The sequence below is a fragment of the Salmo salar genome, chromosome ssa03, assembly GCF_905237065.1.
Source record: "Salmo salar chromosome ssa03, Ssal_v3.1, whole genome shotgun sequence".
Classification (NCBI taxonomy): domain Eukaryota; kingdom Metazoa; phylum Chordata; class Actinopteri; order Salmoniformes; family Salmonidae; genus Salmo; species Salmo salar.
The window spans coordinates 53,849,508-53,874,901 of record NC_059444.1 but is presented as its reverse complement, the minus strand read 5'-3'; the positions used below and the strand labels follow the sequence as shown (position 1 = coordinate 53,874,901).

Here is a 25,394-nt window from a genome sequence, read left to right as displayed (position 1 = left end):
GCTTCGCAAACGAGTCCCATAGTTTTACGAAAACCTCACCAAGGAGCTCAAAGTCCTATCCTATGACATATGAGATTAATACCAAAACAGTAGTAATTAAAAAAGCAACAGCTCCCAAAGTGAATGACTTGGCTCCCTGTCAGACCCTAACCATTGAGTTACAGTAGTGCTCTTTATAGCAGTGGAGTACATCTGTTTAGAAACCAACATCTCAAGTTAATAACTATGGGTAGAATCCTAACTTCCACTTAAGTCAAATCTTCCTAATCTCTTAATTGAATCAATCAAATGTATTTATAAAGCCCCTTTTACATCAACAGATGTCAGAAAGTGCTATACAGAAACCCAGCCTAAAACCCCAAACAGCAAGCAATGCAGATGTAGAAGCACGGTGGCTAGGAAAAACTCCCCAGAAAGGCAGGAACCTAGGGAGAAACCTAGAGAGGAACCAGGCTCTGAGGGGTTGCCAGTCCTCTTCTGGCTGTGCCGGGTGGAGATTATAAGAGTACATGGCCATTTTAAGGCCAGATTGTTCTTCAAGATGTTCAAACGTTCATAGATGACCAACAGGGTCAAATAATAATCATAGTGGTTGCAGAGGGTGCAACAGGTCAGTGCCTCAGGAGTATGTGTCAGTTGGCTTTTCATAGCCGAGCATTGAGAGGTCGAGACAGCAGGTGCGGGAGAGAGAGAGAAAGAGTCGAAAACAGTAGGTCTGGGACAAGGCAGCACGTCCAGTGAACAGGTCAGGGTTCCATAGCCGCTGGCTATGCAGTAGCATGACCAGGTGGACTGGGGACAGCCAGGAGTCATCAGGCATGATCCTAGGCCTCAGGTCCTCCGGGAGGGGGGGAGAGAGAGAGAGAGAGAGAGAGAGGGGGGGGGGAGAGAGAGGGGGGAGAGAGAGAGAGAGGGAGAGAGAGAATACTTCAATTCACACAAGATGCCAGATAAGACAGGATAATTACACCAGATATAACAGACTAACCCTAGTCCCCCAGCACATAGACTATTGCAGCATCAATGCATCACTACAAGTGAAAATTCAACTTAAGTAGATGTTAGGATTCACCCCTATCTGCCTCCCCTGTCAGTCCATGGCCATTGAGTTGCAGTGGAGTACTCCTTTCCCCCACTTGCCACCTCTGGTCTGTTTCCAGACTAATGCCTTGTTGCCTTCACACAGAGTTATACGAGGGTCGCAGGCGGGAGCGACCACAGAGACCGCAGTAGACGCCTCACACTTTTGTGGTTGAGGAGCCATGTGAGCTATTAAGATTCAGTTGAGATTCAGTCATGGTAGTCTAAGAGATTACATTGTCTGTCATAACAGCGTTTTTGTAACCTCATACCAAATAATAAAATATTTTGTTTAAAAAAAAGAGTAACGATAATTGTGGTCTCTATTCCTCCACATGGTCAAATTAGAGATTTCTCTATTTGGCTAGATGTTGCACCACTGAAACGTTATCAAAGTTTATCTGTCTGTGATTATAGGGTTGTTGAGTGACAAATTGCCATCCCCTTCTTATTCTGTGCAACAATTGCAGAGTTCCTTTTTACATGTGCCATAACTCAGTGAACAAACTTTACCCAATAATTCAAAATAACTAACTATAGGATCCCCATGCATAACAGCAAGTTATTAAAAATGAAAGCCTAAAATCAAGGATTTCTAAATCATTTAAAAAAAAGCATTGCCTGCCAAATGGGAATAAGACATATCCGGATTAGACCTAGGCTAGGCCTAATTTGCTTCATGTGTGCTCTATAAACCAGTTATTCTGCTCCCAGTGTGATGGCCCGCGAAAATGTAACCTTGATAGGCCTTGTGTCCCAAAGGTGTTATTTTCAAGTGGTTTATAAATCAAACATTTAAACGAAATCCGGGAAACGATTAAAACCAGGGTCGAGATGACGCTAAGAGTGTTGCGACATATAGTAGGAATGCGGTTGGACAAGATGCCTAGCGGAACAAGACTGTACGTAGGGAGGGAAAACCCTAGTTGATAGACCTGGAAACATTGTTCTATGACACGGTTTTTACTTCTCAAAGAGATTGAGGAAATCAGTCGGAGGATATGAGACAACCGATAGTGGCTGAGTGGACTCTGGGCTAGGATGCGCCAAGGACACTGCCTATCCAAACTGACAATTACACACCTGAGGGAAATGTATTGATTTCCGAATGGATTTTGTTCTACATTGCATGAAATGGAAGGAATGTTTTTGATTTTAATCAATATAGCCTACCACATTTTGAGGTAGGCTATTTTAATGCGTGTTAGCCAAATTGTTTTGTGTTGCGTGCCTATATGGAATTAGACAGCTAGAAATGTCTTTGTTGGAGTTGAATATGTGCCAGCGGTGTGGTGTAAAGCATACGCCTACTGAACAGAGAGAGAATGATTCTCATTTACCGGGAATGAACGACACACTAATCCCGTGTCAAAACGGTAGTGGTATTCGTAGGATGAAATACTTCGATATAACATGGACAGTGTCAAGACTCCGCGCAGTGGCGGAATGTCTGAGACAACTTCGGCTGCTTTTTGAGGACTGTTGCGGTAAGTCAATGGAACATATTTACGCCTTTCACACATATGGATTTCTTTGTAGATCTAATGATTTACCATAAAGACGAATATGACTATGCAGTTATCTCATGTTATCTGAAGATCTTCGAGTCTGCCAAGGCATGCCACACATAGCCAAGTTCATGCGAGGACAAACAAAAGGATTGTCTGGGAGACTTTCATGTGCGCTCTGAGTCTGACACGAAGATTCGTTCATGTCCTAGGTTGCAGTTATACACATCCCGCGTTCAATTATTAAGTCGGAAATGTCAGAGTTTCCTAGTTCCAACTAGCACCTGAACCCGGCATAATGCCCATAGGCTTCACATCGTGACGTGTTTCATTACGCCGTACGTCATCACAGAGTCTTGCCCAATGATCCGTGTATTGCTGATAAACTACAGCTTTCAAACCAATACGTTTTTTCGCCAACTTTAGCATCTTGACAAATATTTTTTACATAGGCATATGTAGGCCAACGTTTTTTTTTTACTAGAGAAGTTGATTGGCCCTCTTCGATGTCACGAGCGTTGATACATTGCTGTGTTTTGATTTATAAAGCCCTTTTACAAAAAGTTCCACTGTACCTAACATCATACTAATTTAGACATACCAGTTACCACACCCAGTCTCAGGGATGGCTAACTCTGGAAATTCCTTTGGTCTCTTCTAGGTAGCCTAAATCAGTGTAGTTTCTTGCACCTTATTTGTGGAACAAACATCAAAATGTTCTTAAATTTGATGTTTCGGTGCCTCCAGGACAGGGGCGGGCAAACTTTTTGGCTGGATTTTGAAATTCAACGGAGGGCCGCATTTTTGGGGGGAACAATTGTTTGTTAAAATCAATTTGCAGGGGCCTCTCGAGTGGCGCAGCGGTCTAAGGCACTGCATCGCAGTGCTTGAGGCATCACTACAGTCCCGGGTTCGATCCCAGGCTGTGTCACAGCTGTGACTGGGAGACCCATGAGGCGGCGCACAATTGGCCCAGCGTCGTCCGGGTTAGGAGAGGGTTTGGCAGGCCAAGATTTCCTTGTCCCATCGCGCTCTAGCGACTCCTGTGGTGGGCCGGGAGCATGCACGCTGACACAGTCGCCAGGTGTACGGTGTTTCCTCCGACACATTGGTGCAGCTGGCTTCCGGGTTAAGTGGGCATTGTGTCAAGAAGCAGTGCGGCTTGGCTGGGTCGTGTTTCGGAGGATGCATGGCTCTCGAACTTCGCCTCTCCTGAGTCTGTACGGGAGTTGCAGTGATGGGACAAGACTGTAACTACCAATTTTTTTTATGTCTCACGAGCTGGATTGAAGTGCTTTGCCCCCCCTTGCTCTAGGGTCAATTCAGGAAGCTGATTGAGGACCTTATTACTGATGATTGAGGACCTTATTACTGATGAATGTTTGTTTTTTTATGGCTGTTTTTTTCTGCTTGCATTTTGTATTTATATTGATGTGTATTTTCTGTAATTTATGTAAATCAGGGCTCATCTGTAAAAGTTAAAAAAAAGCCTATACTTTTATTTCCGCCAACCGACCTAGTCATGATTGCAGTAAAGTTCTGCCTATGGCTTCATTGTCTTACATCAAATAGGCGGATTCCGCCTGCAAAGGGTAATGGGATAGATCTAAAGTAGACTGGCTACTTTTGCCATCAGTGGAGGCTGTTGAGGGGAGGACGGCTCATAGCCTATTAATGACTAGAATGGAGTGTAATGGCTGTAATTTAATTGTATCAAACAAACGTGTTTGATACCATTCCATATACTCTATTCCAGCAATTTATTATGAGCTGTCCTCCCCTCAACAGCCTCCACTGGCTGCCATAACATTCAGAAAAAATATTACACTTAGGTGACATTGTCTGCTGAACCCCATTTCTGCCTCAAACCAGTCTGAATTAATCTAAGCTAAAATAATAAATATGTCAATGAGGGAGTCTTGGTCACCCTATTTTACATCTAGCGAAGGATTATTGCGCTTTAATGAGCAGTAGTGAGTACATAGGTGTTTTTGCAGCATATGACATATGCTCTTGTTTGCCATTAATTCATGCCCTTGTACCTTCCTCATTATTATTAGCGATTCTGCAACATGGAATTGTAACAGATGGGATTTAAATGGAGTCCACAAAGGTACTTCCTGTGTGGTAGGCTAATAGTTTGCTTGTCAGCCTCAGTAAAGCCTGCAGTGTATTTCTCAACCTTTTATTGCTTTTGTCAGTAAGCATTGAAGGAATTTGATTCAATCACACGAAGGACAAAACACTCAATGTACAGAAAATGGTTAATGCATTTGATTGAAGCAATAGTCCACTCGTGCATTTCAGCACTATTTTGTGCTGTTAAGCATGGGGTCTTGATAAATCAATCAATGTCAGATTTTTCTGACGATAAACGTTGCACCCAAAACAGCGCAGTGGATTCGGCACAAAAGCTCTAACGAGAACTGATACAGTGCATTTGGAAAGTATTCACACCCTTTCCCTTATTCTAAAATGGAGTAAATACATTTTTTCATCATCAATCTACACACAATACGCCACAATGACAAGCCAAAACAGGTTAAAAAAATAAAAAGAAATACCTTATTTACATAAGCATTCAGACCCTTTGCGATGAGACTCGAAATTGAGCTCAGGTGCATCCTGTTTCCATTGATCATCCTTGAAATGTTTCTACAACGTGATTGGAGTCCACCTGTGGTACATTCGATTGATTGGACATGATTTGGAAAGGCACACACCTGTCCCGTGTGGCTCAGTTGGTAGAGCATGGTGTTTGCAATGCCAGGGTTGTGGGTTCGATTCCCACGGGAGACCAGTACAGAGAAAAATATTTATGAAATGTATGCATTCACTACTGTAAGTCGCTCTGGATAAGAGCGTCTGCTAAATGACTAAAATGTAAATGTAAAAAATGTCTATATAAGGTCCCACAGTTGACAGTGCATGTCAGAGCAAAAACCAAGCCATGAAGTCGAAGGAATTGTCTGTAGAGCTCCGAGACAGCATTGTGTTGAGGCACAGATCTGGGGAAGGGTACCAAAACATTTCTGCAGCATTGAAGGTCCCAAATAACACAGTAGCCTCCATCATTCTTAAATGGAAGATGTTTGGAACCACCAAGACTCTTCCTAGAGCTGGCCGCCCAGCCAAACTGAGCAATCGGGGGAGAAGGGCCTTGGTCAGGGAGGTGACCAAGAACCCGATGGTCACTCTGACAGAGCTCCACATGACAGCCCACTTGGAATTTGCCAAAAGGCACCGAAAGGACTCTCAGACCATGAGAAACAAGATCCTCTGGTCTGATGAAACTAAGATTGAACTCTTTGACCTGAATGCCAAGCGTCACGTCCGGAGGAAACCTGGCACCATCCCTATGGTGGTGGCATGCTGTGGGGATTTTTTTCAGTGGTAGGGACTGGGAGACTAGTCAGGATCAAGGGAAAGATGAACGGAGCAAAGTACAGAGAGATCCTTGATGAAAACCTGCTCCAGAGCGCTCAGGACTTCAGACTGGGGTGAAGGTTCACCATCCAACAGGACAATGACCTTAAGCACACAACCAAGACAACACAGGAGTGGCTTCGGGACAAGTCTCTGAATGTCTTGAGTGGCCCAACCAGAGCCCGGACTTGAACCCGATTGAACATCTCTAGAGAGACCTGAAAATATCTGTGCAGCGACGCTCCCCATCCAACTTGATAGAGCTTGAAAGGCTCTGCAGAGAAGAATGGAAGAAACTCCCCAGGTGTGCCAAGCTTGTAGTATCATACCCAAGAAGACTCGAGGCTGTAATTGCTGCTAAAGGTGCTTCAACAAAGTACTGAGTAAAGGGTCTGAAATACTTATGTAAATATTATATTTTAGTTTTTTTTGAATGCCTTGTCATTATAGGTTATTGTGTGTATATTGATGAGGGGAATGTATTTTTTTTAATGAATGTTATAATAAAGCCATATAACGTAAGAAAATGTGCAAAGAGTGAAGGGGTTTGAATACTTTCCGAATGTACTGGATATCCTAACATGACTTTGTCGGGTAAAGACTGACTCAAAACTCAAAAGGACTGACAGTGAATCCTCTGTTTCACCACGCTCACCACCGGGTCTGCTTTGCACCAAACGGCAGGCATCACAAACACCAGGAATCTTCAACTTCTATTGCTCCACCTTCACACTTTTAACGCTACCCCAGAAATCACTAATTTCATTTCATTTGTGCCCCGTTCCCAAGAGCAAAGCAAAAAACTGATTTTGACCCAAGTTGCGTGACACGGAGCACCCGCTCCCTCTGGTCAGAAGAAACACAAACAAATATAAGTCCACTGCAGGTTACCTTCCCTGATTCAACTGCACCCAACTTCTTTCCCACCCACCCTGAAACCACAAATGGATCCACCAAAAGGCAAGGATCCACTTTCTCCAAAAATGTCACTCCTACTGGACCAGATTCTTATTTATCATGTCCATTGATGCCAGGCTCGGGGTCCGAGCTCTTCACCACACCTTCCACCTCACTTAACTCACCCTCATTCACTGCCATTTTACCTCAAGAACTCACTGTTTGCACTTGTCACCAATCTCCTCCAGGTCTCACTCTGTTTTCACTTGACACCAATCTCCTCCAGGTCTCACTCTGTTTTCACTTGACACCAATCTCCTCCAGGTCTCACTCTGTTTTCACTTGACACCAATCTTCTTCGACACCCCATCTCTATTTGTATCGCCATCTTCCTCAGATTCATATCCAACCTCGGCTTTCCTCGTTCTCTTCCACCTCTTCTTCCTCTTTTCTCCTCCTCCTGCTCACCTCGGAAATGTGTCTTTTCCTGGCGCCGACATTTTGAGAGCATGAGCAGTCGCACAACCGTTCTCCCGTTCTTTCTCCTCTCCTACTGTCCCCCGACGAACAATGAGCCAGATATTTAATTGATGTATAAATGTCAAGCATCCGGTTGCCGTTTCCACTCACTACCAAATATGGCGATGAAAGGAAGCCCATTGGCCTGCTGTTGGAGAAGATGGAGCGAGATCCATTTCTGCTGACATTCTGCTAATTTTCTCATCATTGAAACATTTGATCTCCAAACAGTTTTCTATTTCCAAAAATAAAAACAGAGTGGACTGCGTTTTGTAGACTTTACCTTTTGCCAAAGTTTTACAAAATTGCGTTGTTTAGAAAGGGTGCAAGGGGTAATTGAGTTATTACATTTCAGAGTAGGTGTTCCCTAACGGTTAATAGGCAAGTCAATGCTAGAACGCGCCAATAGGCTCGTGCTTGGCTCTGCCCACCTCATTCTTCATTGCTCTTACCACGCTCTTACCACTTCATTGCTCTTCAAGGAGTGAATGGGAGTCAATTGGGCGCTAGCTCAAAAACCGAACATTAGCATGAATTTCGTTAACAACAAGTACAAGATTACAAATATTTTCTGAGATGTGAGATAATGAACTTACTTTCTAGGAAAATCTGTAGTTTTCTCGACTTGCTAACTGGTTGAACGTGGGACGTGTATAACTACAAGCAATTAGTAAGTCGGACATTTCCGAGTTTCCTAGTTCCCACTCTCACGTGAATGCGGCGTCATACACTGACTTGGGAATGGATTCAAATCAAATTTGATTGGTTGCATACACATGTTTAGCAGATGTTATTGCGAGTGTAGCGAAATGCTTGTGTTTCTAGCTCCAACAGTGCAGTAATATCTAACAATTCACAACAATACACACAATACTCACAAACCTAAAAGTAAAAGACTGTAATTAAGAAATATATAAACATTGGTGATGATTAAAGGTGCTGCATGGTCAATCTGACATCTGCATTGGCTGTTTAGCATTTACGGTGTTATGGCCTCTGCAGAAGTCAGGGCATTCATACTTCCTGCTTCACAAAGCCGCGCAGAGCTGTTGTGAAGGAAGCTGTCAGGGAAGTGAGTTTGTGTTTATATAGGACCTCCCGCCCCCACCTACTGTCAACCAATCATGTCAATAGCTATATGGAGTCCTCCGCATTGGTACAACATTTGGGTGGCACATGGTGATGCAGTACAGAGCTCAATTTGGCCCCACAGGCCCCTAGCTGTCAAGCACTGCTTTCCCGGTTATTTTAACGTTATGGCCAGGTTAATCACTACCCGCGCAGTGCCACGCGAGTGGGTTGGCTACACTAGCTAACTACATCCCTCACCGTAATTTTTTATTTTATTTTTTATTTCACCTTTATTTAACCAGGTAGGCTAATTGAGAACAAGTTCTCATTTGCACTGCGACCTGGCCAAGATAAAGCATAGCAATTCGACACATACAACAACACAGAGTTACACATGGAATAAACAAAACATACAGTCAATAATACAGTAGAACAAAAGAAAACAAAAAGTTTATATACAGTGAGTGCAAATGAGGTAAGTTAAGGCAATAAATAGGCCATGGTGGCAAAGTAATTACAATATAGAAATTAAACACTGGAATGGTAGATGTGCAGAAGATGAATGTGCAAGTAGAGATACCGGGGTGCAAAGGAGCAAGATAAATAAATAAATACAGTATGGGGATGAGGTAGGTAGATAGATGGGCTGTTTACAGATGGGCTATGTACAGGTGCAGTGATCTGTGAGCTGCTCTGACAACTGGTGCTTAAAGCTAGTGAGGGAGATATGAGTCTCCGGCTTCAGAGATTTTTGCAGTTCGTTCCAGTCATTGGCAGCAGAGAACTGGAAGGAAAGACGACCAAAGGAGGAATTGGCTTTGGGGGTGACCAGTGAGAGATACACTGCTGGAGCGCGTGCTACGAGTGGGTGCTGCTATGGTGACCAGTGAGCTGAGATAAGGCGGGGCTTTACCTAGCAGAGACTTGTAGATAACCTGTAGCCAGTGGGTTTGGCGACGAGTATGAAGCGAGGGCCAACCAACGAGAGCGTACAGGTCGCAGTGGTGGGTAGTGAATGGGGCTTTGGTGACAAAACGGATGGCACTGTGATAGACTGCATCCAGTTTGTTGAGTAGAGTGTTGGAGGCTATTTTAGAGATGACATCACCGAAGTCGAGGATCAGTAGGATGGTCAGTTTTACTAGGGTATGTTTGGCAGCATGAGTGAAGGATGCTTTGTTGCTATATAGGAAGCCGATTCTAGATTTAATTTTGGATTGGAGATGCTTAATGTGAGTCTGGAAGGAGAGTTTACAGTCTAACCAGACACCCAGGTATTTGTAGTTGTCCACGTATTCTAAGTCAGAGCCGTCCAGAGTAGTGATGCTGGATGGGCGAGCAGGTGCGGGCAGTGATCGATTGAATAGCATGCATTTAGTTTTACTTGCGTTTAAGAGCAGTTGGAGGCCACGGAAGGAGAGTTGTATGGCATTGAAGCTCGTCTGGAGGTTAGTTAACACAGTGTCCTAAGAGGGGCCAGAGGTATACAGAATGGTGTCGTCTGCATAGAGGTGGATCAGAGAATCACCAGCAGGAAGAGCAACATCATTGATGTATACAGAGAAGAGAGTCGGCCCGAGAATTGATCCCAGTGGCACACCTATAGAGACTGCCAGAGGTCCGGACAACAGGCCCTCCGATTTGACACACTGAACTCTATCAGAGAAGTAGTTGGTAAACCAGGCGAGGCAATCATTTGAGAAAGCAAGGCTGTCAAATCTGCCAATAAGAATGTGGTGATTGACAGAGTCGAAAGCCTTGGCCAGGTCGATGAATACGGCTGCACAGTAATGTCCCTTATCGATGGTGGTTGTGATGTCGTTTAGGACCTTGAGCGTGGCTGAGGTGCACCCATGACCAGCTCTGAAACCAGATTGCATAGCGGAGAAGGTACGGTGGGATTCGAAATGGTCGGTAATCTGTTTGTTAACTTGGCTTTCGAAGACCTTAGAAAGACGGGGTAGGATAGATATAGGTCTGTAGCAGTTTGGGTCTAGAGTGTCACCCCCTTTGAAGAGGGGGATGACCGCTGCAGCTTTCCAATCTTTGGGAATCTCAGACAATACGAAAGAGAGGTTGAACAGGCTAGTATTAGGGGTTGCAACAATTTCGGCGGATAATTTTAGAAAGAGAGGGTCCAGATTGTCTAGCCCGGCTGATTGGTATGGGTCCAGATTTTGCAGCTCTTTCAGAACATCAGCTATCTGGATTTGGGTGAAGGAGAAATGGTGGGGGCTTTGGCGGGTTGCTGTGGAGGATGCCGGGCAGTTGACCGGGGTAGGGGTAATGTTAACAGAACTGCGGGAAAGCAGTGCTCGGCAGGCGGGCGGCGAAGGACACTGTATACCAGTGTCCCTTAGCTAGCTAGCAGCCTCTTTCGGTGGGGGTTTTTGTCGGTTGGCATCCAACGTTGCACCAACACCTAGTGTGCTGGAATGTGTGCCAAAGAATGCGCTAGCATATCAATAGCAGTGGGCGCAACATGTAGTAAGTGACGTGTAGCGGGCGCAGAATGTACTTGATGTGGTATGTAGTAACCACATTCTGTATATAGACATTAAACATGCATGTTCAATCTGACGTCTGCTTTGACCATGCAGCATTTTATGGTGATATGGCAGAAGTCAGGCCATTCATACTTCTTGCACTTTGCGGAGCAGCGCAGAGCTGTTGTGAAGGAAGTTGTCAAGGAAGTGAGTTTGTGTTTATACCGGACCTCACGCCCTCACCTACCGCCAACCAATCATGTCAATGCGTAACTATAAGGAGCCCTCCTCATTGATCCAAAATTTGAGAGGTACTCTTCATGCCTCCGGAGGCTCCGCAATTGTGTCACACCATCCATATGGCGCCTCTGACCACATTATCGGATCAAGCATCAACTGGCTTTTATTAACTGAAGATGGGGCAAAGGTTGGAATAATACAAAGTATGCGGCGTCTGTATCGCAACGGAGCCTTCAACTGCAAGGGTTCGTTGAGATTCCACTCTGTTGCGTTGTGGACGTCCCCATTGAAATTTAAGACATCCAGCGCAACGTAACGGTTAAGAGACAATTTATGCTTGGTATGAAAATGTGGTCGGAGGCGCCATATGGATGGTGTGACGCAATTGCGGAGCATCCGGAGGCACGCAGAGGCCAAATTGAGCTCTTACATCATGAGCTACGTACATCTCAAATTTTGTGACTATGAAGGACTTAAATAGGAAGTGTAATATTGCAGTTTAAACAGAATAAGATTGGATTTTATGCACTTGGTAATGGACCTAGTTGTTTCCCAGTGGGCCCAAGCAGGGTCATGATTGTTCGACTTTCAAACCATTCAAGAACCCCCTTCATGCGTCTTCCGGGCACGCCTCAAGGGGTCGCCATCCTACTTCTGATTCCAATGCAAGTTGCAGGGCCAGTAGGCATACTGTCTGATATGCCAATTCAGTGTTGATTTTAGCATGTACATCTTGGTAGGGCATACCCAATTTATTTTAGATGCCTGCCAGCAAAGCCACTAAACCAGTGGCGACCCATCATTCAGGGCAGGTGTATCACCTGCATTTTGGAGGTGCCTTACTCCAAAAATCTAAAAGGAGATCATGTTTCTATCCAGCTTTTTTAACTCAATATCTATATATTTTTTTTACAGTTTGCAGACTGATATGTGACACCTATTAATGCCAATATAACATGCAAAACAAGCAACTACAAAAAATATATAAAATATACAGTGCCTTCGGAAAGTATTCAGACCCCTAGATTTTTTTTTGTTATGTTATAGCCTTATTCTAAAATGCATTAAATAAAAACAAATACTCAGAAATCAACACACACTACCCCATAATTACAAAGCAAAAACATGTTTTTAGATTTCTTTGCAAATGTATAAAATTTTTTAAAAAGTAGCTTGTTTACATAAGTATTCAGATTCGAAATTGAGCTCAGGTGCATCCTGTTTCCATTTATCATCTTTGAGATGTTTCAACAACTTGATTGGAGTCCACCGGTGGTAAATTCAATTGATTGGACATTATTTGGAAAAGCACACACCTGCTAATATAAGGTCCCACAGTTGACAGTGCATGTCAGAGCAAAAACCAAGCCATGAAGTCGAAGGAATTGTCTGTAGAGCTCCGAGACAGGATTGTGTCGAGGCACAGATCTGGGGAAGGGTACCAAAACATTTCTGCAGCATTGAAGGTTCCCAAGAACACAGTGGCCTCCATCATTCTTCAATGGAAGAAGTTTGGAACCACCAAGACTCTTCCTAGTGCTGGCTACCCGGCCAAACTGAGCAATCGGGAGAGAAGGGCCTTGGTCAGAGAGGTGACCAAAAACCCGATGGTCACTCTGACAGAGCTCCAGAGTTCCTCTGTGGAGATGGGAGAACCTTCCAGAAGGACAACCATCTCTGCAGCACTTCACCAATCAGGCCTTTATGGTAGAGTGTCCAGAAGGAAGCCACTCCTCAGTAAAAGGCACATGACAGTCCGCTTGGAGTTTGCCAAAAGTCACCTAAAGACTCTCAGACTATGAGAAACAAGATTCTCTGGTCTGATGAAACTAAGATTGATCTCTTTGGCCTGAATGCCAAGCATCACGTCTGGAGGAAACCTGGCACCATCCCTAAGGTGAAGCATGGTGGTGGCAGTATCATACTGTGGGGGGGGTTTCAGCGGCAGGGACTCGGAGACTAGTCTGGCTCAAGGCAAAGATGAACGGAGCAAAGTACAGAGAGATCCTTGATGAAAACCTGCTCCAGAGCGCTCAGGAGCTCAGACTGTGGCGAAGGGTCACCTTCCAACAGGACAGTGACACTAAGCATACAGCCAAGACAACTCAGGATTGGCTTCAGGACAAGTCTCTAAATGTCCTTGAGTGGCCCTGCCAGTAATTGCTACTCTGCCCCCCCTGCCCAGAATGACGGGTCGCCACTGTGCCAATTGACTATAGAAACGTTTAGTGTTTACCACACAAACACACACACACAGACAACGTTTATTTGATTACATTTTTTACAGTGCATAATACCAATTGTGCGACTGAGGTTTTTCTTCTCTCTCTCTTTCTCTCTCAATCTAAATGTTTTCTCTCTCTCTCTCTCTCTCTCTCTCTCTCTCTCTCTCTCTCTTTCCCTCCCTCATTCCCCCTCTCCGTCCCAGAGCTGGGTGGTCCTAACCAGGTGAATGTGTCCATGGGGCTCCAGGCCCTACAGCAGTCTCTCCAGCCCCTGGCGGAATGCTACCCATCCATGGGTCGACCTCCAGTCAGCCACACCCTCACCATGCTGCGTCTCTCCCTCACAGGTCAGTCTCAGCCTCTAGAATATATCTCCTGGACATTCTTACCTCACTATCATGGGTTGTGTAGGTCACACTGTAGCAAAATGTTTGCAACAGAAAAAGAAAACCTACAGTGAGGGAAAAAAGTATTTGATCCCCTGCTGATTTTGTACGTTTGCCCACTGACAAAGAAATTATCAGTCTATAATTTTAATGGTAGGTTTATTTGAACAGTGAGAGACAGAATAACAACACAAAAATCCAGAAAAACGCATGTCAAAAATGTTATAAATGTATTTGCATTTTAATGAGGGAAATAAGTATTTGACCCCCTCTCAATCAGAACGATTTCTGGCTCCTAGGTGTCTTTTATACAGGTAATGAGCTGAGATTAGGAGCACACTCTTAAAGGGAGTGCTCCTAATCTCAGTTTGTTACCTGTATAAAAGACACCTTTCCACAGAAGCAATCAATCAATCAGATTCCAAACTCTCCACCATGGCTAAGACCAAAGAGCTCTCCAAGGATGTCAGGGACAAGATTGTAGACCTACACAAGGCTGGATGGGCTAGAAGACCGTCGCCAAGCAGCTTGGTGAGGTGGTGACGACAGTTGGTGCGATTATTCGCAAATGGAAGAAACACAAAAGAACTGTCAATCTCCCTCGGCCTGGGGCTCCATGCAAGATGGACGGGGCCATGTACCGTCAAATCTTGGGTGAGAACCTCCTTCCCTCAGCCAGGGCATTGAAAATGGGTCGTGGATGGGTATTCCAGCATGACAATGACCCAAAACACACGGCCAAGGCAACAAAGGAGTGGCTCAAGAAGAAGCACATTAAGGTCCTGGAGTGGCCTAGCCAGTCTCCAGACCTTAATCCCATAGAAAATCTGTGGAGGGAGCTGAAGTTTCGAGTTGCCAAACGTCAGCCTCAACCTTAATGACTTGGAGAAGATCTGCAAAGAGGAGTGGGACAAAATCCCTCCTGAGATGTGTGCAAACCTGGTGGCCAACTACAAGAAACGTCTGACCTCTGTGATTGCCAACAAGGGTTTTGCCACCAAGTACTAAGTCATGTTTTGCAGAGGGGTCAAATACTTATTCCCCTCATTAAAATGCAAATCATTTTATAACATTTTTGACATGCGTTTTTCTGGATTTGTTTGTTGTTATTCTGTCTCTCACTGTTCAAATAAACCTACCATTAAAATTATAGACTGATCATTTTTTTGTCAGTGGGCAAACGTACAAAATCAGCAGGGGATCAAATACTTTTTTCCCTCACTGTATGTTGTTATTGGATACAGTTACAGTTATTAAAGGTACAATTAGTATTCCCATTTCAAGATGTTTACTGTCTACTGCAACACTGGTGAGGACTGTTATCTAATGAGGTTGATGTTGAATTGCAGAGATGTGCATTTTCTATTTTATTTAACCAAGTCAGTTCAGAACAAAATATTATTTACAACGACGGCCTACCGGGGAGCAGTGGGTTAACTGTCTTGTTCAGAACACCAGATTTCTACCTTGTCAGCTCGGGGATTCGATCCAGCAACCTTTCGGTTACTGGCCCAACGCTCTAACCACTAGGCAACCTGCCGCCTCAAATGTAGTATCAATATCATTCAGCTTTCAACGCCCATGAGAGAGATCATTTTAGAGATCAAAGTTTGATCTCTGAACATCTGCACAACACAAACAGTATAACACAGAGGCCACAACACAAACAGTATAACACAGAGGTCACAACACAAACAGTATAACAGAGAGGTCACAACACAAACAGTATAACACAGAGGTCACAACACAAACAGTATAACACAGAGGCCACAACACAAACAGTATAACACAGAGGCCACAACACAAACAGTATAACACAGAGGTCACAACACAAACAGTATAACACAGAGGTCACAACACAAACAGTATAACACAGAGGTCACAACACAAACAGTATAACACAGAGGTCAAACAGTAAACACAGAGGTCACAACACAAACAGTATAACACAGAGGTCACAACACAAACAGTATAACACAGAGGTCACAACACAAACAGTATAACACAGAGGTCACAACACAAACAGTATAACACAGAGGTCACAACACAAACAGTATAACACAGAGGCCAGCTCACTTTCTCTCTCTCTTTTTCCTCCTCCACCCTCTCACACATATCTAGCTACGTTCGGTATGACAACCTAGGTGTGACCTAGATTGACAGAGTCACACTTCCTCTTCATGATGGTGAAACCGTATTGGCCAACCTCGCTCTGCACTAGAGGAAGAGGACTCTGAGAGAACAAGAAGAGAAGGGTCAGACCCAGGCACTTTACCAGACAGCAGCATTGTGCTAGTCAAATGTTAGTGTGATTGAGTGCAACTAGAGGAAATCGAGCCCATTTCCTGCTCTGTCGCTGCTGTTTGTCATGTGTACGAGTACGCATTGCTAACGTTGATGGAATTGATAGATTGATTGATAGAAGGTTGATGGAACGTTGCTGGTGGAGCGGGGAAGATTGATGGGGTTGCTGTGGTAGATGCTGGTTTGGGGCTAGGTACACTTGTGATATTTAGTCTCAAATAGAGATGGAGAGGGAAGAAGAACCCGAAGTTAATGAGAAGGAGCACTCCAAAACCCCAGGTGAGTAACAACAAGAGAAAACAGAAGATTGTTATCATTTGGGCCAGTTTTCAGTGCTCAGATGAAGCCTACTCCTGGACCAAAGCATGCTCAATGGAGAATAGTCTCCATCTGGGTCTGGGAAACCATTAATTTGGGTAGAAAAGGAGGTGAGAAAATGTTTCAGGGAAGGTGTGTGAATGTGTATGTTTTACTATCCTTGTGGGGACCAGAAGTTCTCACAAGGATACTTTGGACAAGTTTTGGTCAGTCCTCACAAGGAAAAAGGCTATTTTAGGCTTAGGGGTTAGGTTTAGGGTTAGGATTAAGGTTAAGGGTTAGGGCTTAGGGAAAATAGGATTTTGAATGGGAATCAATTGTTTGGTCCCCACAAGGATAATACAAAAAAAAACGTGTGTGTGTGTGTGTGTGTGTGAGCATGCTACATCCTCCCAGTCAGTGCAGGATCAGTGAACCTCCTGAACTCATCCTCCATTTTGCGTGTTGGCGTGTGCCGTTCGTGAAACATATATCTTTTTTTAAATTTTTTATTAAGCTCTTGAAACCATCAAGTCAGGGACGTCAGTCTCCATCATTTTAAGAGAAAATGGTTTGACGGGAAACAAATACTATTTGAACCCACTCTCGATCTCCCTCTAGAACTCTGCCATGCACAGTCGGCTATAGGGCCCTGCTTTCTGTTAGACTAAGGGCTCGATTCAACCCATATTGCCGAAGTTCAGCACCATAGCTTGCTTAATATTTCAAGGTCATTTCTGATTGAGCCGCCATGTGCAGCGTTTACCGTGAATGCGGTTTCCGCGTAGGAGGGAACGTTGCTTATCAATGTAATTTGCGCTATAGAGCTGAACATGGTTGTTTACAGTTCTTACCTGTCTTCTACTGCCGTATGAACAGAACTGTGCTAAGGCGAATAAACAAGAACATTGTGTCTTCTGAGCAAAACATGACACACATCACAAGCAGGATGTGGTCGACCTAAATGGAGACAGAGCGAGAGAGGGAGGAGAGATGAAAAAATATCTACACTGGGAGTTGAGTGTTTTTGCATATTGACTGGGTTTTAAGCCTCATATGCAGTCTCAGCACATGATGCTAGCCCGCAAACGTCTGTTGAGTGAGACTACAGCATTAGGTTGTAGTCAGGGTTGGGTAGGTTACTTTCTACATGTAATCTGTTTACAGTTACAAGTTACCTGTCCAAAATTGTAATCAGTAATGTAACTTTTGTATTACGCAAACTCAGTAACGTAATCGGATTGCATTCTGTTACTTTTAGATTACTTTCCCTTTAAGAGGCATGAGAAGAAGACAAAAATGTATGTTACCAATTGAACGACATCTTTTGCAGGATAAATCAATGTTAAAGTTTATATAGCTGGCCATATATGGATGTTATATTTTACTTTATGGGTTGGTTACGTAGGCTTCTTCTTTCTCCTACATATAATAATATGATTAAATTATATCTTTACATTAAAAACCAAAGTCTATCAGCGTTCCAGTCATTCCGATAAATGTTATACACCTTGATCGTCAAGAATAGGACTTGCAAATATGGAAGTATAGATTAGCCAAATTGATTTACCTGAGCATGACCCCAAAACTAAAGACTTATTAGCCAGCCCTATTCTGTTGTTTATGATTTTGTTGTCGCGGAGGACTGATTGGGCTCATTGATTTGAGTTGAAAAATGGAATGGCATGCTTTACCAAGAGTGTTTAAAGCTGTCATCATGGCAAAGGGTGGATACTTTGAAGAATCTAAAATATATTTGGATTTGTTTAACACTTTTTTGGTTACTACATGATTCCTTATGTGTTATTTCATAGTTTTGATGTCTTCACTATTGTTTTACAATGTAGAAAATAGTAAAAATAAAGAAAAATCCTTGGAATGAGTAGGTGTCCAAACTTTTGACTGGTACTGTATATGTAATTTATAAGTCCAAAAATAGATGTAGCAACTACAGATTACCACTTTAAATCTATCAAAAGTGTGCAAATTTGAGCAAGTGTTCATTAGGACTATGGATTATTTTTTATCAGCATGAATTAGATTGAGCAATACAAGCCCCACTTTTATTCCATAGTCCTGGATCCGCACTATGCAGCTGTTGCAAGAGCGCATTTTTCACTGGCTGTCCACTGGTTTGAAGAACAATGATTGATAAGCAGCTTAAACTTCTTGAATTCAACCATTATCATGTTCAAATACACATTTAGATTTGTGAACAGCCATCCACAACGACCTGTAGCCTACAAAAGCCTATTCCTGCTCTTTTCCCGCGATCCATCAAACACATTTGGTGCGTCATCATTGCGGTCTCTACTTGTGGTCAGACTCGCTCAGGTGGAACAAATTTACATTTGCGCCTTTTTTCAATGCTGATTTTAATGTCTTTGAGAAGAAGTGTCAACAACAACAAAAAAAATCACAAAAATCTTTTCAGAATTTAATAGTACTCCTCGAAGTAATCAGCTAGTTTTTCAAAAGTATTGGTCATCTGATGTGTCACGTCACGACAGTTCCCCGTCCAGAGCTTCCGACGACAGTTCCCCGTCCAGAGCTTCCGACGACAGTTCCCCGTCCAGAGCTTCCGACGACAGTTCCCCGTCCAGAGCTTCCGGTGACAGTTCCCCGTCCAGAGCTTCCGGCGACAGTGCCCCGTCCAGACCTTCCGGCGACAGTGCCCCGTCCAGAGCTTCCGGCGACAGTGCCCCGTCTAGAGACGGCCCTCCAGTCCGGAGCTCCCAGAGACGGCCCTCCAGTCCGGAGCTCCCAGAGACGGCCCTCCAGTCCGGAGCTCCCAGAGTCGGCCCTCCAGTCCGGAGCTCCCAGAGTCGGCCCTCCAGTCCGGAGCTCCCAGAGTCGGCCCTCCAGTCCGGAGCTCCCAGAGTCGGCCCTCCAGTCCGGAGCTCCCAGAGTCGGCCCTCCAGTCCGAGGTCTTCAGCGATGCACCTTAGTCCAGAGACTTTGGGAGGGGTAAATAATAATAAGCAGTTAGCGGGGGTGGACAGGTTAGGTTGGGGAGTAAGGCCGGAGCCTGAGCCACCTCCGTAGTTGGAGGTTAGGGAGGGGGGGGTGTAGCACAAGAACTGTCGGTGACGGTGGCCACCCTCCCTTCCCTCCCTTTAGTTAGGGGATTTTTTTTGTGTTGGGGTTTATTTTTGTGTTTTTTTTTAAATTGTTGTTTAAAGTGCATCCGGGGTCTGCACCTTTGGGGGTGGGGTACTGTCACGTCCTGACCAGTAAAGGGGCTGTTTGTTATTGTAGTTTGGTCAGGGCGTGGCAGGGGGTGTTTGTTTAGGGTGTTTCGGGGTTGTTTGGGTTATGTTCTATGTTAGTGTATTTCTATGTTATTTCTAGTTGGTCTATTTCTATGTGGTGTTTATTGGGTTGACCTTCAATTGGAGGCAGCTGCTTCTCATTGCCTCTGATTGAAGGTCCTATTTATAGGGGTGTTTGTTCTATGGGGGTTTGTGGGTAGTTGTTTAGTGTTTGTTGCACCTGACGGGACTGTTTGGAGTCGTTTGTTTTTGTATACATGTTTATTTTGTTTTTCCTTCTTCAAAATAAAAAAAGAAGATGAGTATACATTTTCCCGCTGCGTTTTGGTCCACTCCTTACGACAATCGTGACATGATGACAATATTTTGCTGGTAACGTAACGGATTACAGTTATTACACGTAATCCGTTACTCCCCAACCCTGGTTGTAGTTCACTCAGAGTTAATGTACTACCATCGTTCAGTTTTGGGTGTCATCAACCTGTATTTTCCCCAGCTGAGTCATGTATTGTAAATGCCTAGCCTGGTTAAACCAGGCTTAACGCTGCACTCAGTAGTGAGCACAGCATTCAGTCTGTCCTAGGAAATGCATTCCACCATCTATGTATCAAATGAACAGAAACCCTTTGTTGGAGTTGCATTTCTCCTTTTTCTCTGTTTATTTCCAGTCCTTCCCATATTAGATGTTATAAAACAAGTAAATACGCTTGTCTGCCTTTCACACAAAGTTTAAAACCATTCCGAGCCATCTCAGCAGTACTTAGTGTGATTTAATGGGTGACCGACAGCGATATGCGTTTTTCACCAGAGGCTGGGGAATTGAAAGACAACAGTGTTACAGCTAATGCCTTTTACACGAACATACAATCACACATCTGAGGGCTCAGTCACCACCACCACCACCACCCTTCAAATCCACAAACGTCTTTATTTCCTTGCACATTGTTTAACAACTGGGTGTCGGCTGTTGGTTTACCCTTTATTTGTTATTTCTAAAAATAGAACATATTTCGTAAGCTGTTTTTTTTTTTTTACAGATCCATTTTTGAGAGCTGCAAAAAGCAATTTCAATTTGTGTGTTTTTTTATAATATTTATTTTATGAAAAGGAAAGAGCATTTGGCCTCTCTTGCTCACATGTTTGTCCTCCATCTTTTACCCCAGATGTGACGGTCCCCAACAAATCAGAGACCAAGCGCTACAGTGAGATCTTCCGGGACTTCGATAATTTTGAACTCTCTTTGGTCAACTCGTAAGTCTGACTTTTAGATTCACTCATCATGTACACACGTATTACCATTGTCACCCTCCACGTCATAATCAGTCCATCATTCTAGAACACCTTGACATGTTTTACATTTTAGTCCTTTAGCAGACTCTTATGCAGAGCGACTTACAGTGCATTCATCTTAAGGTAGCTCGGTGAGACAATCACATATCACATTCATAGTAAGTAAAGCACTTCCTCAATAAGGCAATTATCAGCAGTGAGCTAGTAAGAAAGACCAATGTGACTGTTAGTGCAGGGATTACTTTTTTATTTGTTGGGGGGGGGGGTCTGCTACTAGTTGCCAGAAAGAGGAAGTGTATACCTACGTGAGATTATAAACCGAGTATATTCTTCCTCTTACATCTATGTGGATATACAGTACCAGTCAAACGTTTGGACACACCTACTCATTCAAGGGTTTTTCTTTATTTTTACTATTTTCCAGGTGTGTCCAACCTTTTGACTGGTACTGTACCTTAGTTTGATAGGTCCTATTTAAGAGTAAGCCTTCATAATGGTATCTTAGGTTTCTTCATAAATCATTCATAAGCAATTGCAATGCTATATAGAAGGTGGAAAATGGGTTATGTCGCATTTGTCAGTGCACCAGATGTAAGGACCTGAAAGTAATACCTTTTATATATTCTGAACGCAAATATAAACGCAACATGTAAAGTGTTGGTCCTATGTTTCATTAGCTGAAATAAAAGATCCCAGAAATGTTCCATATGCACAAAAAAAATGATTTCTCTCAAATGGTGTTCACAAATTTGTTTACATCGACTGTTAGTGAGCATTTCTCCTTCGCCAAGATAATCCATCCACCTGACATGTGTGGCATATCAAGTAGCTGATTAAACAGCATGATCATTATACAGGTGCACCTTATGCTGGGGACAATAAAAGGCCACTGTAAAATGTGCAGTTTTGTCACACAACACAATTCCACAGATGTCTCAAGTTTTGCAATTGGCACGCTGACTGCAGGAATGTCCACAACAGCTGTTGCCATATAATTTAACGTACATCTCTCTACCATAAGCCACCTCCAACGTCATTTTAGAGAATTTGGCAGTACGTTCAACCGGCCTCACAACCACAGACCACGTGTAACCACATCCGGCTTCTTTACCGGCGGGATCATCTGAGGAGGGTGGGCTGGTGCTGAGGAGTATTTCTGTGTGTAATAAAACCCTTTTGTGGTGAAAAACAAATTCTGATTTAACTGGGCCTGGCTCCCCACCCATGGCTGTGCCCCTGCCCAGTCATGTGAAATCCATAGATTCGGGCCCAATGAATTTATTTCAATTGACTGATTTCCTTATATGAAGTGTAACTTAGTAAAAATCGTTGAAATTGTTGCATGTTGCGTTTATATTTTTGTTAAGTATAGTATGAATTTGCGCAGAAATAATAAGTGAAGCATCTAGTAATTCTAAAGGATTTACGAAGGCTTCATAAAGCCATTATAACATGTGTCTGCCCTCTGCTCCATCAGCACTGTGGAGGAGATGTTTCTAGACCCTGACTCCCAGTCAATCGCTGAGACCGTCTCTACGGAAACCACCGACAACACTGAGCTGGATCACGTGACGGTGGGGGAGCAGTACTATCAGTCAATCAATTAACTAATCAACATTATTTATAAAGCCATTTTTACACCAGCAGTTGTCACAAAGTGCTTTACAGATACCCAGCCTAAAAACAAACAATCAATCAATCAATCAATCGTTACTATGTCATCTCTGTCAATCAATCAACATTTTTTTCTAGCCTGGTGCTCCGTTGTGTTGATACTTTTGGTACCGTTTGTACTAGCCAACAGGGGAATCATTTTGAATTTAGGTTCCGCTCATATTCTACTGATGCGAAGTACAGTGTATATCGTCTTGTCTCCAAATCCATTTCTCTGTGTAATGGTCTGTATTCTGCCCTGCAGTGTGAGGATGTCTACCCCCCAGATGGTGATGACAAAGATGGAGGTCTATCAGGTATGTTTGTAATACAATCAAATGTATTTATAAAGCCCTATGTACATCAGCAGATGTCACAGAGTGCTTATGCAGAACGTGGCGTGTTGTATGCATGTGTGTTTTTCCATTTTGTTTTATTTCAGTTCAAATCACTTATACTGACTCGAAATGACCCCAACCCTGGTGTGAGTAACGGAGGTGGTTTGTTGGTTCAGCGTGATGAGTAACCTTGCCAGAGACATGAAGACTTGCATTAGCTCCCACACCTAAAACCTACTTAGGCTATAGCTCAGTGGGCTGAGGCATGTAGCACACAGGTGACCCAGGTTCAACCCCAGTTGGTAACATGTGCAAACCCTTGTGGTTTAGGCTTAGGCTTCAGTATCCATGGTGTGCAGCAGGGCATTTGTAAAGGCTAAGAGAGATTTCGTTACATTACAGCCAGCAGTAATTAGAGGACAGGGGTTATGGTTGTAATGTGTTGAAGGTGACTAGTCTCTGTGATCTCTATCACCAGCACCATATGTTCCTCGTGTCCATTACTCATTTTAGACAGAAGATGTGGTACTGTATGTTACCTGCAAAAAATATAAGGCAATGTTTGTATGACTAGCCCCTTATATACAGTGCATTCGGAAAGCATTCAGACCCCTTGACTTTTTCCACATTTTGTTACTTTACAGCCTTATTCTAAAATGTATTAAATCGTTTTTTTCCCTTATCAGTCTGCACATAATACCCCATAATGAAAAAATAAAAATAGGTTTTTAGAAATATTACATTTACATAAGAATTCAGACCCTTTACTCAGTACTTTGTTGAAGCACCTTTGACAGTGATTACAGCCTCGAGTCTTCTTGGGTATAACGCTACAAGCTTGGCACACCTGTATTTGGGGAGTTTCTCCCATTCTTCTCTGCAGATCCTCTCAAGCTCTGTCAGGTTGGATGGGGAGCGTTGCTGCACAGTTATTTGCAGGTCTCTTCAGAGATCATCGATTGGATTCAAGTCCGGGCTCTGGCTGGGCCACTCAAGGACATTCAGAGACTTGTCCCGAAGCCACTCCTGTTGGAAGGTGAACCTTCGCCCCAGTCTGAGGTCCTGAGTGCACTGGAGCAGGTTTTCATCAAGGATCTCTACTTTGCTCCGTTCATCTTTCCCTCGATCCTGACTAGTCTCCCAGTCCCTGCCACTAAAAAACATCCCTCAGCATGATGCTACCACCACCATCCTTCACCGTAGGGATGGTGCCAGGTTTCCTCCAAATGTGACGCTTGGCATTCAGAACAAAAAGTTCAATCTTGGTTTCATCAGACCAGAGAATCTTGTTGATCATGGTCTGAGAGTCTTTAGGTGCCTTTTGACAAACTCCAAGCGGGCTGTCATGTGCCTTTTACTAAGGAGTGGCTTCCATCTGGCCACTCTACCATAAAGGCCTGATTGATGGAGTGCTGCAGAGAAGGTTCTCCCATCTCCATAGAGGAACTCTAGAGCTCTGTCAGAATGACCATCAGGTTCTTGGTCACCTCTCCAGAGGGTGTGACAATAAGTCTTGTACAAACTTGGACCCAGGCGCAGAGAAACACAGCAGGCAGAGGTGAGGATAAATCCAGAACATTTACTGAAGCTTACACAGCAAAAACAACAAAGCACTGGCACATGAATCACTAAACAAAACAAGAGACCTGAGCAACCGGCCCAGTCCACAGAGGACCTAATAGTCATACACTAGGTGAACCCAATAAACCCAAATCAGGCTCACCTGGACACTAGAAAACACAGGTGGACTCCAATCAAGTTGTAGAAACATCTTATGGACGATCAAAAGAAACAGGATGAACCTGAGCTCAATTTCAAGTCTCATAGCAATATACTTATGTTAATAGGGTATTTCTGTTTTTTATTTTTAATACATTTGAGAGAGAAAAAATGAAAAACCTGTTTTCGCTTTGTCATTATAGGGTATACTGTGTAGATTGATGTGGATTTATTTATTTTTTAATCCATTTTAGAATAAAGCTGTAACGTAAGAAAATGTGGAAAAAGTCAAGGGGTCTGAATACTTTCTGAATGCTCTGTAAGGCAATATTTATTTCAAACAGCCCCTTATTACCAGTTGTTTGCAGGTATACCCCTTTTATACATATCAGTGGGTAATTGGCAAATTCGGAGGGTTGGGGGTTGTTGTTGAACCATGGGGGCTGTTTGCATTTCAAATGAGGGAGGTGTTAAACAATGGAAGTGTTAATGAATTTACCTGCAAGAAATCTGAGAACCATTCACACAGACCCAATACCTGTATTTTGGTTACAGGGTCAGTATAAATACAGGAATCATGACTAGGTGGGTTTTATTGTGCCATGTTTTTCTACCCCCTATGCTTTTCAGAAATACAAAAAAATCTGGCATAAAAATGCGGGCATGGTAAATTTGTGTGGTTT

General features: G+C 43.5%; 1 protein-coding gene across 3 annotated transcripts in view; it reads left to right on the top strand.

Annotated features, from left to right (window-relative positions):
- Positions 1-1,736: 1,736 nt before the first annotated feature.
- Positions 1,737-25,394, top strand: part of LOC106600913 (GEM-interacting protein) — a 47,130-nt gene continuing 23,472 nt past the window's right edge. The window contains exons 1-5 of one of the 3 annotated variants that reach the window (XM_014192687.2): positions 1,737-2,567; positions 13,656-13,799; positions 20,875-20,962; positions 22,479-22,575; positions 22,920-22,971. In XM_014192687.2, coding sequence (XP_014048162.2) covers positions 2,336-2,567; positions 13,656-13,799; positions 20,875-20,962; positions 22,479-22,575; positions 22,920-22,971 — 613 coding nt within the window. In that variant the 5' untranslated portion in view covers positions 1,737-2,335. Of the gene's footprint in view, positions 2,568-13,655; positions 13,800-16,014; positions 16,422-20,874; positions 20,963-22,478; positions 22,576-22,919; positions 22,972-25,394 lie in introns of those variants that run through there. The other 2 variants (XM_014192690.2, XM_014192689.2) reach the window with 2 other exon arrangements.